The sequence below is a fragment of the Brachyistius frenatus genome, unplaced genomic scaffold, assembly GCF_029030835.1.
Source record: "Brachyistius frenatus isolate BFR_SWC_R1_liver_20210118 unplaced genomic scaffold, ASM2903083v1 Contig_34, whole genome shotgun sequence".
Classification (NCBI taxonomy): domain Eukaryota; kingdom Metazoa; phylum Chordata; class Actinopteri; family Embiotocidae; genus Brachyistius; species Brachyistius frenatus.
Window position 1 is genome coordinate 3,259,688 of NW_027210633.1, and position 11,119 is coordinate 3,270,806.

At 43.4% G+C, this 11,119-nt stretch overlaps 2 protein-coding genes across 2 annotated transcripts; one reads left to right on the top strand and one right to left on the bottom strand.

Moving 5' to 3' along the window:
- Positions 1 to 230: 230 nt before the first annotated feature.
- On the bottom strand, positions 231 to 6,896 carry ubb (ubiquitin B). Its single transcript, XM_069700451.1, has 4 exons — positions 6,793 to 6,896; positions 4,546 to 6,161; positions 1,589 to 1,665; positions 231 to 983 (listed from the first exon to the last, which is right to left on the bottom strand). The coding sequence occupies exons 2-4, from the start codon at positions 6,142 to 6,144 to the stop codon at positions 287 to 289; spliced, it is 2,373 nt and encodes a 790-aa protein (XP_069556552.1). The 5' UTR covers positions 6,145 to 6,161; positions 6,793 to 6,896; the 3' UTR covers positions 231 to 286.
- A 291-nt stretch (positions 6,897 to 7,187) lies between these two features.
- Positions 7,188 to 11,118, top strand: cenpv (centromere protein V). Its single transcript, XM_069700707.1, has 6 exons — positions 7,188 to 7,220; positions 8,949 to 8,985; positions 9,071 to 9,163; positions 9,338 to 9,407; positions 9,483 to 9,597; positions 10,875 to 11,118. The coding sequence occupies exons 3-6, from the start codon at positions 9,072 to 9,074 to the stop codon at positions 11,018 to 11,020; spliced, it is 423 nt and encodes a 140-aa protein (XP_069556808.1). The 5' UTR covers positions 7,188 to 7,220; positions 8,949 to 8,985; position 9,071; the 3' UTR covers positions 11,021 to 11,118.
- Position 11,119: the final 1 nt, after the last annotated feature.

Below are 11,119 nucleotides of genomic sequence, written 5' to 3' on the forward strand. Positions count from 1 at the left end.
AGAACAACACCGTACATCATTACAGGTCTTGTTACATTAGTTCATGCTTCTCGTTTTGAAAGTAATCCAGGTAACTTCACTTCTTGCAACTATTCAAAATGAAAAACTTTTTGTAACTTGCAAAACACACTGAAAGATTACAGAATTGTTCTGATCCCATAATAGTAGCTGTTCTTATTCTAAACGAGTCTGGGGTAGAAAAAGAAAGCGAAAAACTTCTTATAATTTAATCTCATCTTTTATTGAGTTATGCTGTCATGTAAAGCAAATAAAATCATGGAATCATTTATTGGCCTCCCCTGAGACGCAGGACAAGGTGGAGGGTGGACTCCTTCTGGATGTTGTAGTCGGAGAGGGTGCGGCCGTCTTCCAGCTGTTTTCCGGCAAAGATCAGCCTCTGCTGGTCAGGGGGGATGCCCTCCTTGTCCTGGATCTTGGCCTTCACGTTCTCAATGGTGTCGCTGGGCTCCACCTCAAGAGTGATGGTCTTGCCAGTGAGGGTCTTGACAAAGATCTGCATGCCTCCTCTCAAACGCAGGACAAGGTGGAGGGTGGACTCTTTCTGGATGTTATAGTCAGAGAGGGTGCGGCCGTCTTCCAGCTGCTTGCCAGCGAAGATCAGCCTCTGCTGGTCAGGGGGGATGCCCTCCTTGTCCTGGATCTTGGCCTTCACGTTCTCAATAGTGTCACTAGGCTCAACCTCCAGGGTGATGGTCTTGCCAGTGAGGGTCTTCACGAAGATCTGCATGCCTCCCCTGAGACGCAGGACAAGGTGGAGGGTGGACTCTTTCTGGATGTTGTAGTCAGAGAGGGTGCGACCGTCTTCCAGCTGTTTTCCGGCAAAGATCAGCCTCTGTTGGTCAGGGGGGATGCCCTCCTTGTCCTGGATCTTGGCCTTCACGTTCTCAATGGTGTCGCTGGGCTCCACCTCAAGAGTGATGGTCTTGCCAGTGAGGGTTTTGACAAAGATCTGCATGTTTGCACTGGGGAAAACAAGTCATCAACGTTAGTTATATACTTTAATGTAATAAAGTCCACAGCAAAGATATATTTACACCAATTGATAAACTGCATTTTACCCATATTATACACGTCATTATTCAGGTCATTGTTTAGTAACCTACAATGAACGATGAAGGGGGATAAATCCCTGTGTGACAGGAACACACTAGTAGGAGGCCGGTGGTTCGAGCACCAGCGCCATTTTAAAATAAGCTATTGTTGTTTGCCTTCAGTTTTCCTTTTCAGCTTCGTTACTCTAATGGACGATACAGACAGAAAGTGTGTTGTTATCAGTTAACGTTAGCGAATGTCTTTCCGAGCATTTTTCTACCCGACAACGGACAAGGAAACCTGGCATGTTACTCGTACTTAAACCACATTACTCGTTAAAGAATAGTTATTTCTGGTTGCCAGCTGAGCTCCAGTTCGTCAGTCATTCTTGAGGAAGCTGTTAGCTGGCTGCTAAAACGTCAATTACACCTGCAACGGTTAAAATTTACTGACGTCCTAAAAGGTTTTTGACGACTGCCAATGTTTAACTAAAAATATGTGTATAAACATTATTAAAACGGAAGGTTGTACTTACAGTTTATCTGGACGTGTGGGTCGTGCTGTCAGTCGAGTCGCCTCCCGTTCACTATGTTGGCCAGCAGAGGGACGCAGCTATTTATACTGGAGACGCGTCATCGACTCATATTCATCCGCGAATGAAAATAGACCCGAGTTCGAGTTTATAGTTAAAACGTTGAGTTTAGTTGACTTTGAAATGTGCCACCTTTCAGATCTGTTGTACACGTGGAAGCACACGAGCAGTAATATAACAGGCAAATAATGGAATAGTTTGACTGTTAGTGGAGAAAAACAATAGGAAATGTAATGAAGCTGGTTAAAAACTAAATATGGACTGTAAATGGACCAGCAGTAATACAAATATCTCATTAAAACTAGATTTAGCCTATTTGTTACACGGACTGAATCGTTCCCCAGGGAAACTAAACATTTCACATTTTATGTACAAAGACAAACAATTGTATTAATTGCATGACTCATAACTGACACACCAAACATGTGATATAGTTAAGACACTCATAACACGAGAGAGACGTGTGAACGATAGTTTTTTTTGTTGAAAAGTCTCTACTGTATATAATGAAGAGTTTACATTAAGATACTGGCAGCTGTTGTGACAGCAGGCTACCCTCTCCTTCCTCCTGCTGTTTCAACCAGGAAGCCTGTAGAAATGCAACATTATACTGAAACAAGATACACAAAACCAGAGAAGGCTGTTAGACAAAACAATGCGATCTTTCTGTTTCATAGAGTATTGGTTCAACCAGTTCTGTCTGTCATTGTTAAAAACACATGTTTGAGTGAAACTGGTAAAACAGGAACTGTCCCCGATACTTGTTTTGGTCTCAGATTATACGTCTTCATGATGTAATACAGTTTCCTTTCACAGTAGAGCAGCAGTATGACGAGTTTGTTCTCTTGATCTTCATACATGAAGCTGAGGGCAGATTGTGACGTCAGCAGTGTTATGAGATAAACATCTTCAGCAGGATGAACAGCTGACACCCGATTATGCAGATAATAGTGTTGAGCCAGTTTATTTTGGGATTAGGTGGTAAACACCACAGCACACTCCTTGTTGCAAATCCATAATCCACACTTCAGGAAAAGCACGAGCGGTTTGGGGTTCGCAACCCCCGGGGATTAACCCCTCCATATGGTCACAAGATAAAAGACAGGCGTTATGAGATGATTCATGGAGTAAGAAAGATGATAAAGCCTTTACTTTAAACCTTAATTATTCTTTTTTTGTGTGTGTGAAATGTTGGATCATTTTACCATTCAGGGCGACAAACAGTTATTTAAATGAAACCAACTGAGAGGTTTAGAGGGGAAATATCCTTTTGGGTGAAACAGATTACTCACAGAAAAATGAATCATAACAAAGATTTTGTATGTAAGCGGTCACAAAAGGTTGAGAACCTCTGATCTTTGTTCTTTAACAAAATACTGCAATTTTTAAGCTTTCAGGTAAAACCTCGGTCTGTACGGTTAAAAAAAGTACAGGAAGTAAATCTGCTTACTTCCCTCAATTAGTTTGAGTCGCAATATTGGCTTATAAAACAGGTTGTGTTTTTTCTAAATTGTTACCATATACACACAGGTAATCACACATGATCTCTCACCTCATTCATTTAATGCACTGCTCATTAGAAAAAGAAAACAAATTCTATGTATGACTTTCCTGCCACTGGTTCTCACCGATGTCCTTCTGTTTTGTTTGGTCTTTTTATTGCCCTGACTCGACATGTTCACAGCATGTTCACAGACTTTGGCCTCCTTTCTCCCGGCCACCAGGACATGAGACGCTCTACATGTCTCTATGGAAATATGATACCAATATGCTGTATAATTTATCCCTCCATGGAAACAAAAATACACCATTTTCACCCCCTGCAACACACAAGCTCACAAATAACTGCAAAATAAAGCCTGTATTTATATTTCCATATGCTGAAAACGGTTCCCGTCTTACATAGACCAAACCTTTGATGTTGTTGGCACACAGTATTGTACCTGTACAGCACCTTCGCCCACTCTTGTACCAGATATCCAGCTCACGTGTAACTTATCTTTACTCAATGTAGTCAACTTTTCTTTTATTAACAGTAGATGGCGCCACATGCTCATGTATAAAAATCCTTCAGCCCAAGTGTTCTGCAAACAGCTGATCACTTCTACAAACCCATTCACTGTTTTCCCAAGTCTTCAGTAGACCTACAGCTGAGCAGGCCAGCACACCATCGCTGGGATGACTCAGCGTTTTGACCCAAACGAATGAGTCCCTGACCTAATGGTATACAAAAGGCTCCGATTGATCTTATTGCCGTAATGGATTCAATTAATCATTTCTGTTACTGATGAGGAGCCTGTCATGGCGTTTATGTCCATTAGTAGGTTCCACATATACAACATCCCTAGTCTGTTGTATAAGGTGAATGTTATACTAATAAACATGGAAACTTCCAAGTAGTAAACTTTTAATTTAATTAGTTTTATTGCCTTTCTGTACATTGTGCTTCTTGCATACATCTTACTAGTAAGGTCCTTTAATAGGACAAGTACAGACAGGAAAGCCCTTTAATAAAAAATATATTTTCTTAAGTTTTGAAAACTTTATAGTCACCTTGACCTACATTAAAATACAAAATGTGCCTAATTTGTCTTTTGGCAGTATATTATTAACATTATTCCATATTAACAAGTGTATAAGAACTGCTGCACAATATACTGATAATTCAGAAAAACCCATGTTGAAAAATTCTGTTTCACTGTTACAAAAAGATCTAGAGTGGATTTACAAAAACAATGGACAACAACAAGTGAAGTTCAAACGTTTATTTAGTGATATGCAACATTTTGGTCATTAAAAGGCTAAAACCTTGTGTAACAACTTGTAAGATGGCATGTAGACCATGTCATACAGAACACTGACTCGAAGGAAATAGTGAAGAACATGGAATCATAATTTTATTGGCCTCCCCTGAGACGCAGGACAAGGTGGAGGGTGGACTCTTTCTGGATGTTATAGTCAGAGAGGGTGCGGCCGTCTTCCAGCTGCTTGCCAGCGAAGATCAGCCTCTGCTGGTCAGGGGGGATGCCCTCCTTGTCCTGGATCTTGGCCTTCACGTTCTCAATAGTGTCACTAGGCTCAACCTCCAGGGTGATGGTCTTGCCAGTGAGGGTCTTCACGAAGATCTGCATGCCTCCCCTGAGACGCAGGACAAGGTGGAGGGTGGACTCTTTCTGGATGTTATAGTCGGAGAGGGTGCGGCCGTCTTCCAGCTGTTTTCCGGCAAAGATCAGCCTCTGCTGGTCAGGGGGGATGCCCTCCTTGTCCTGGATCTTGGCCTTCACGTTCTCAATAGTGTCACTAGGCTCAACCTCCAGGGTGATGGTCTTGCCAGTGAGGGTCTTGACAAAGATCTGCATGCCACCTCTCAAACGCAGGACAAGGTGGAGGGTGGACTCTTTCTGGATGTTGTAGTCGGAGAGGGTGCGGCCGTCTTCCAGCTGCTTGCCAGCAAAGATCAGCCTCTGCTGGTCAGGGGGGATGCCCTCCTTGTCCTGGATCTTGGCCTTCACGTTCTCAATGGTGTCGCTGGGCTCCACCTCAAGAGTGATGGTCTTGCCAGTGAGGGTTTTGACAAAGATCTGCATGCCTCCCCTGAGACGCAGGACAAGGTGGAGGGTGGACTCTTTCTGGATATTGTAGTCAGAGAGGGTGCGGCCGTCTTCCAGCTGCTTGCCAGCGAAGATCAGCCTCTGCTGGTCAGGGGGGATGCCCTCCTTGTCCTGGATCTTGGCCTTCACGTTCTCAATAGTGTCACTGGGCTCCACTTCCAGGGTGATGGTCTTGCCAGTGAGGGTTTTCACGAAGATCTGCATGCCTCCCCTGAGACGCAGGACAAGGTGGAGGGTGGACTCCTTCTGGATGTTATAGTCAGAGAGGGTGCGGCCGTCTTCCAGCTGTTTTCCGGCAAAGATCAGCCTCTGCTGGTCAGGGGGGATGCCCTCCTTGTCCTGGATCTTGGCCTTCACGTTCTCGATGGTGTCGCTGGGCTCGACCTCAAGAGTGATGGTCTTGCCAGTGAGGGTCTTCACAAAGATCTGCATGCCTCCTCTCAAACGCAGGACAAGGTGGAGGGTGGACTCTTTCTGGATGTTATAGTCAGAGAGGGTGCGGCCGTCTTCCAGCTGCTTACCGGCAAAGATCAGCCTCTGCTGGTCAGGGGGGATGCCCTCCTTGTCCTGGATCTTGGCCTTCACGTTCTCAATAGTGTCACTAGGCTCAACCTCCAGGGTGATGGTCTTGCCAGTGAGGGTCTTGACGAAGATCTGCATGCCACCTCTCAAACGCAGGACAAGGTGGAGGGTGGACTCCTTCTGGATGTTGTAGTCGGAGAGGGTGCGGCCGTCTTCCAGCTGCTTGCCGGCAAAGATCAGCCTCTGTTGGTCAGGGGGGATGCCCTCCTTGTCCTGGATCTTGGCCTTCACGTTCTCAATGGTGTCGCTGGGCTCCACCTCAAGAGTGATGGTCTTGCCAGTGAGGGTTTTGACAAAGATCTGCATGTTTGCACCTATGCAAACTGGAGGTAGATCAAATTAGAAATTTTATTAAAAGTACTACAAAACAACCATAGCACAATTTAATATCCTAACAAACCCACGATTAAAAACGGTCTATTGATATATGAAACGTAGTGATGACATTAATAAAAACGTTACATTTAGATGAATGGTAAAACAAGAAAAAAAAAAAAAGAAAGAAAGGGTGACACAGCTTCCAATACTTTTTCAAATATATTAATATGAAGGTCTGAACTATGAGCATATCAGCAGCCATTTCGGCCCGAGCGCCATTTTGAGATGATATTGACCTTCCTTTTGTTCGGATAATGTTCCCCGCTAGTGGACGATACTGGAAATGTTGAGTCACTGCTGTCGTTGACATTAGCAACAAAAATCGACGACGATCGGACCGACGGTGAAAGCCGGAACATAACATAGCTGAAGTACTTCATTTCGGTCGTGATTTAACGTACATTTGAGCCAGATAGCGTTATAAACGTTGGCTCCTACAATTGTAATCAGCAAAAACAGAACCAAACAAGCCACTAAGAACACTCACTGTAGTTGACAACATGATAGACGATATATTGAAATAATCATAATCATAATAATCATAATCAAAACAATAATAATAATAAAAGTACTTACAATTAGTAACGCAGAAAAATTGCTTTGTTTGCTTCGACACGACGTCTTTCTTCGTCTTCCGCTGAATAACTACTGCAGTGGCACAAACCAACCCTCATATATACAGCGGTTGTATACGTCATCGGTTTATATTCGTCCGCCTTTAAAAGTAGTCCCAACAGCTCCGAAGCGCACTGTTTCAACGTACAGAATCCAATTTTACTGTATTATATTATTTTATAGTATTTAATTAACTTCTAAACACTAACATTCCGTCAAAAATGCGTAGTTTGAGAGCAATATTTTGACATATCCAGCGGCGGAATAATATCTCACTCCACTACGGCTCTAGAATTTGCTAGAACCACCACAGCAACAGGAACTTTCTCCCAGCTTCTGATTGGATGGCGCAGTTGTTTGTTTGACCTTTGATTGGTTGCTGTGTTACAGTAAGTCATGTTTAATAACTAAGTTATGCTTCTGACTGGGAGGTCATAACACAGACCTATTTGTGACCTAAATATACAAAGTTTTGTATAATTGTCGGCTACAACAGTGCAGGCTACGTCCTACACATTAATGGACCTTCCTGTATATTGTGGTATCAGAATGTGTCAAGTCTAAATATATACGAAGCCATTTATGTGAAAGTCATGCAAGAGGGGCATGTGTGGACAGGACTCGAGCTCCATTAAACGACCCTGTTAACAGATGGAAACGTGCTTCGTAAACGCGCCGCCAGCTGTTGAGACAGCAGGGTATCTTAGGCAAAGAAAACACTGTTAAATGTCCTCTTTTGCCGTCCTAATTTTATTTTCTAGCAAGCCAATCTCGTTATCCAGACCATCTAAATAAAGAATACATTAAGAACTCATAGCCAGCCATCACCACTACAAAATAGGTCATTTAACGAGGAGTATTTGCTGATACTGAATACACGATATCACTGGTGACCATAAACTGCATGATCGTGACCTAAATACTGTAAGGTTATGGTTGAGACCTGATGTGCTTATGTACCCAGGCTTGAGTGATCTGCTGCAATGTAACTGAATAGATCTGACTAGTATATTCACATGCCAATTTGGGTTTTAATCAAGGTGTCACCACTTTAAACAGGGAAATAGGTATGGTAAAGTTCTTGTAAAGTAAAAGCAGTGTCTGGCACTTAAAGTTTTGTCCTAATTCTCATCGTCATGATAAACATAATCTAGGGGAGATTTTCAGGTCTTCTGTCCTGAGATGAATTTATGACAGGAGTTAAAAAACACAACCAGATTACAATGTTGAACACAATCATCAACGTTTTGGTTTTTAACAGGACATAAGATTATTTCCTGCCGTATGGACATTGTAATCTTTCTACCATGAGCTGAACAGCTCCGACGGGTCAGATGTTATATGAGTTTCTGTACCTTATTTGTCAAGCCTTTGAGTTTCATTAGTTTCCTGCAGAGTGACCTATTTGATTAAGCATACTGAACATCTGCAATTTACTGGGGGTCAGTAGTCTCCAAAATGAGTTACAGGAACTATCACAGGGCTCTGATAAGAGAGGCAGATGTTTGTATAATTTAATCATTTGCAGCTTCAAGTACTGATTCGTGCCCACTTTTAGCTCCCACCATTTATGATATCTGTGACACTGAATTGAATCGGATAGGGGGGGTCTGTATCCTACTGGGCCTCTATTTTTGGGTCACAGATATGATACAGCTCTTGGAGTTCTAATTTATGTATTTGGGTCACAGCATTCCCCTAACCCCACCCCAGCCTCCAACACCCGTGTCATATGACACCCAACACGTGACGCATCAAGCCAATGTTTTCCAACACAGAGCTGGGCGTCTGACTGATCTAGTTCAACCTCTGAGGAATGTGTTTGTGCAAGTCTGCTGTACTTTGTCCTGCCCCTTGCTTGGACTAATTATGGTGCGACTCAAAGAGTTCCTAGAAAATAACATTTTAAACAGAAAATAGGTCCAGCTGAGTACTTAGTAAGTAATCATCAAAAGAAATAAAAAAGTGTTCACGGCTTGGGAGAGCAAATTTGACGTTGGTCTTATGATTGAAATATTCGCTGACGACATGAGTAGTTGTAAATGAGACAAAGGGCGAAGCTATCTATCTGTGATGGACTTTAATTAGGCTGACTGTATCGAGCTCCACGTCAACAGGTTTCACAACGAACACATCACACCAGTTTCACCTGAAGTAAGTCATACCATCCCAGTACATTCAGATCTGTATGTACCGTATCTATTCATGCTGATGGTTTGTTATTTCTTCTTACCAACAGAATGGACCTTGTGAAACATACCGGCGGCTGCCACTGCGGGGCTGTAAGATTTGAAGTCTGGAGTTCCCCAGACCTCCATGTCTTTCATTGCAGGTATGGATAATTAATTCAATTAGACTGTCTCATAATGTAATCATTACAAAGCAATCAAGACACTGTTAGGTTTGGGTAAAACATACATACATAACACGTCAAAGAGATTTCAAACAATGCTGCTTGTACACTTTTATTTGGTTGTAAATCAGTAATTTGTGTCTGTTTCTTCAGTTGCAGCGTTTGCACAAAGAAGCAAAACCATCATTTCATTGTTCCCAAAAATCACTTCACGCTCTTGCAGGTAAGAAACTCTGTCTCAAACGCATCATTTGATCTAATTTATCTTTAAAATGAAACGTTTTTCTTTTCTTCCCAGGGCTTGGATAATCTGACCACGTACACGTTTAACACTCACGTTGCTAAACACACCTTCTGTAAAACCTGTGGAGTCCAAAGTTTCTATACACCACGATCCAACCCTGATGGATATGGTATGACCTCTGGCTGCTGACACAAGACAGTCACACCACCCTCATGTGTTGAAAACGTATTTCATCATCCTGCCGTGTTTACTCCAAAATAACTGACCTGGTCTGCTCTTTATTGCCCTACATTTATATAGATAACAGAAATGTTATATTCATGATAGAAGTCAAATGGTCTATTTTGGATGTTGGCCCTGTTCAGTATTAGTGGTATTGATATGCATCTTGGGTGATCCAATCACAAAGGGGGCAGCTCAAAATACAGGTGAGATATTATCTACTCAGACCACAATCAGAGGTGGTCTGAGAACTGAGAACACATTCTTGTATCCTGAGCCACATTGAAGGACCACCTACTCAACTGATGTCCTCTGTGCAACCAATAGAAATATCAAAAAAATGTGCTGCCTGATTCTACTGACTGGTGAAGATGACAGATGCCTACCTAGAGGTTGTTGAGAGAACTGCCAGCAGATAACTGAAGTGACGAAGAAAAACAAGGATTTTTCTGTTGAGCTCATGGAAACGCAGAGGCCCTGTCCAGGAGAGCTGAATGCTGGTTCTTTGAGTTGACGCTCCTAGCCCCCACCTGGAGCTGGTGGAGGGGGTGTGTGGCAAACCAGGGGGGAAAGCTGAGCAGACACAGCCCAGGAGGCAGATACCCAAGCTCAGATTGCGGGAGGGGACAGAGGGAATCTACTATCCAGTGCAGGTGCTGCAGCCACTAGGTTGGTCACACCTGCAGGCCATCAGCTAATTGGAGTGAGTGAGTATATGTTCACAGAGCTGAGCAACAGACTGAGGAGACAGACTGGACCACCTGGCCAGCTCCAACCCAGACCTGCCCTGCAGGCTGGTCCAGAGTGAAGAAGAAAGACTGAAGATGTCAAAGGAGCTTGGCGAGGAGACAAACTGAGAGAACAATATGAAGAAGAAGACTACAAGGATCCCCTGCACCGGTGGAGAGGGGCGGCGTCAGATAGGAGGTAGTACAGCGGACTCATCGCTCTCCTCTGCTCTGCCCTAACAGGACGGAGGAATCATCTCTCACATGGTGTAGACCAAAGGCAACGACCCCGACCGGGAGGAATCTTTAGTTAAATTTGGCCTCATCCCGCTTTGCCCTGACCTGCTTATTAAAGGACACTTTTGGTTACGTAGTTAACGTCTCTGAATCTCCTGTTTTATCCCTGAATCTTGCCTCTGCGCCCCCCTGGGGTGCCACAAGGTGCAGGAGTCAATGGGCTGTTTTGATCAAAGGACTTCTCCTGTTTTCTTCCCAGGTGTTGCCCCACACTGTCTGGATGCAGGTACCATGCTCGGTGTCACTGTGGAGGAGTTTCGTGGGGAGAAGTGGGAAGAAAGCATGCAGGCTCACACCAGCATCAGAGACATGTCCAAACCTGAGGCGGACATACAGCAAAAATAACACCGCTGTGACATAAGAATCAGCATTATGTCAGAAATATTAAACAGTAGTTTCTTTGATCCTTTAAATAATACAATGGGAAAAAAAAATAAATAAAAC

Coding starts and splice junctions, on each gene's coding strand:
- cenpv (XM_069700707.1), top strand. CDS start 9,072: ATGGACCTTGTGAAACATACCGGCGGCTGCCACTGCGGGGCTGTAAGA. Junction 9,408..9,482: donor ATCACTTCACGCTCTTGCAG/GTAAGAAACTCT, acceptor TTTTCTTCCCAG/GGCTTGGATAATCTGACCAC. Junction 9,598..10,874: donor ATCCAACCCTGATGGATATG/GTATGACCTCTG, acceptor TTTTCTTCCCAG/GTGTTGCCCCACACTGTCTG.
- ubb (XM_069700451.1), bottom strand. CDS start 6,144: ATGCAGATCTTTGTCAAAACCCTCACTGGCAAGACCATCACTCTTGAG. Junction 1,666..4,545: donor TGCGTCTCAGGGGAGGCCAA/TAAAATTATGAT, acceptor CAGTATAAATAG/CTGCGTCCCTCTGCTGGCCA. Junction 984..1,588: donor CCCACACGTCCAGATAAACT/GTAAGTACAACC, acceptor TGTTTTCCCCAG/TGCAAACATGCAGATCTTTG.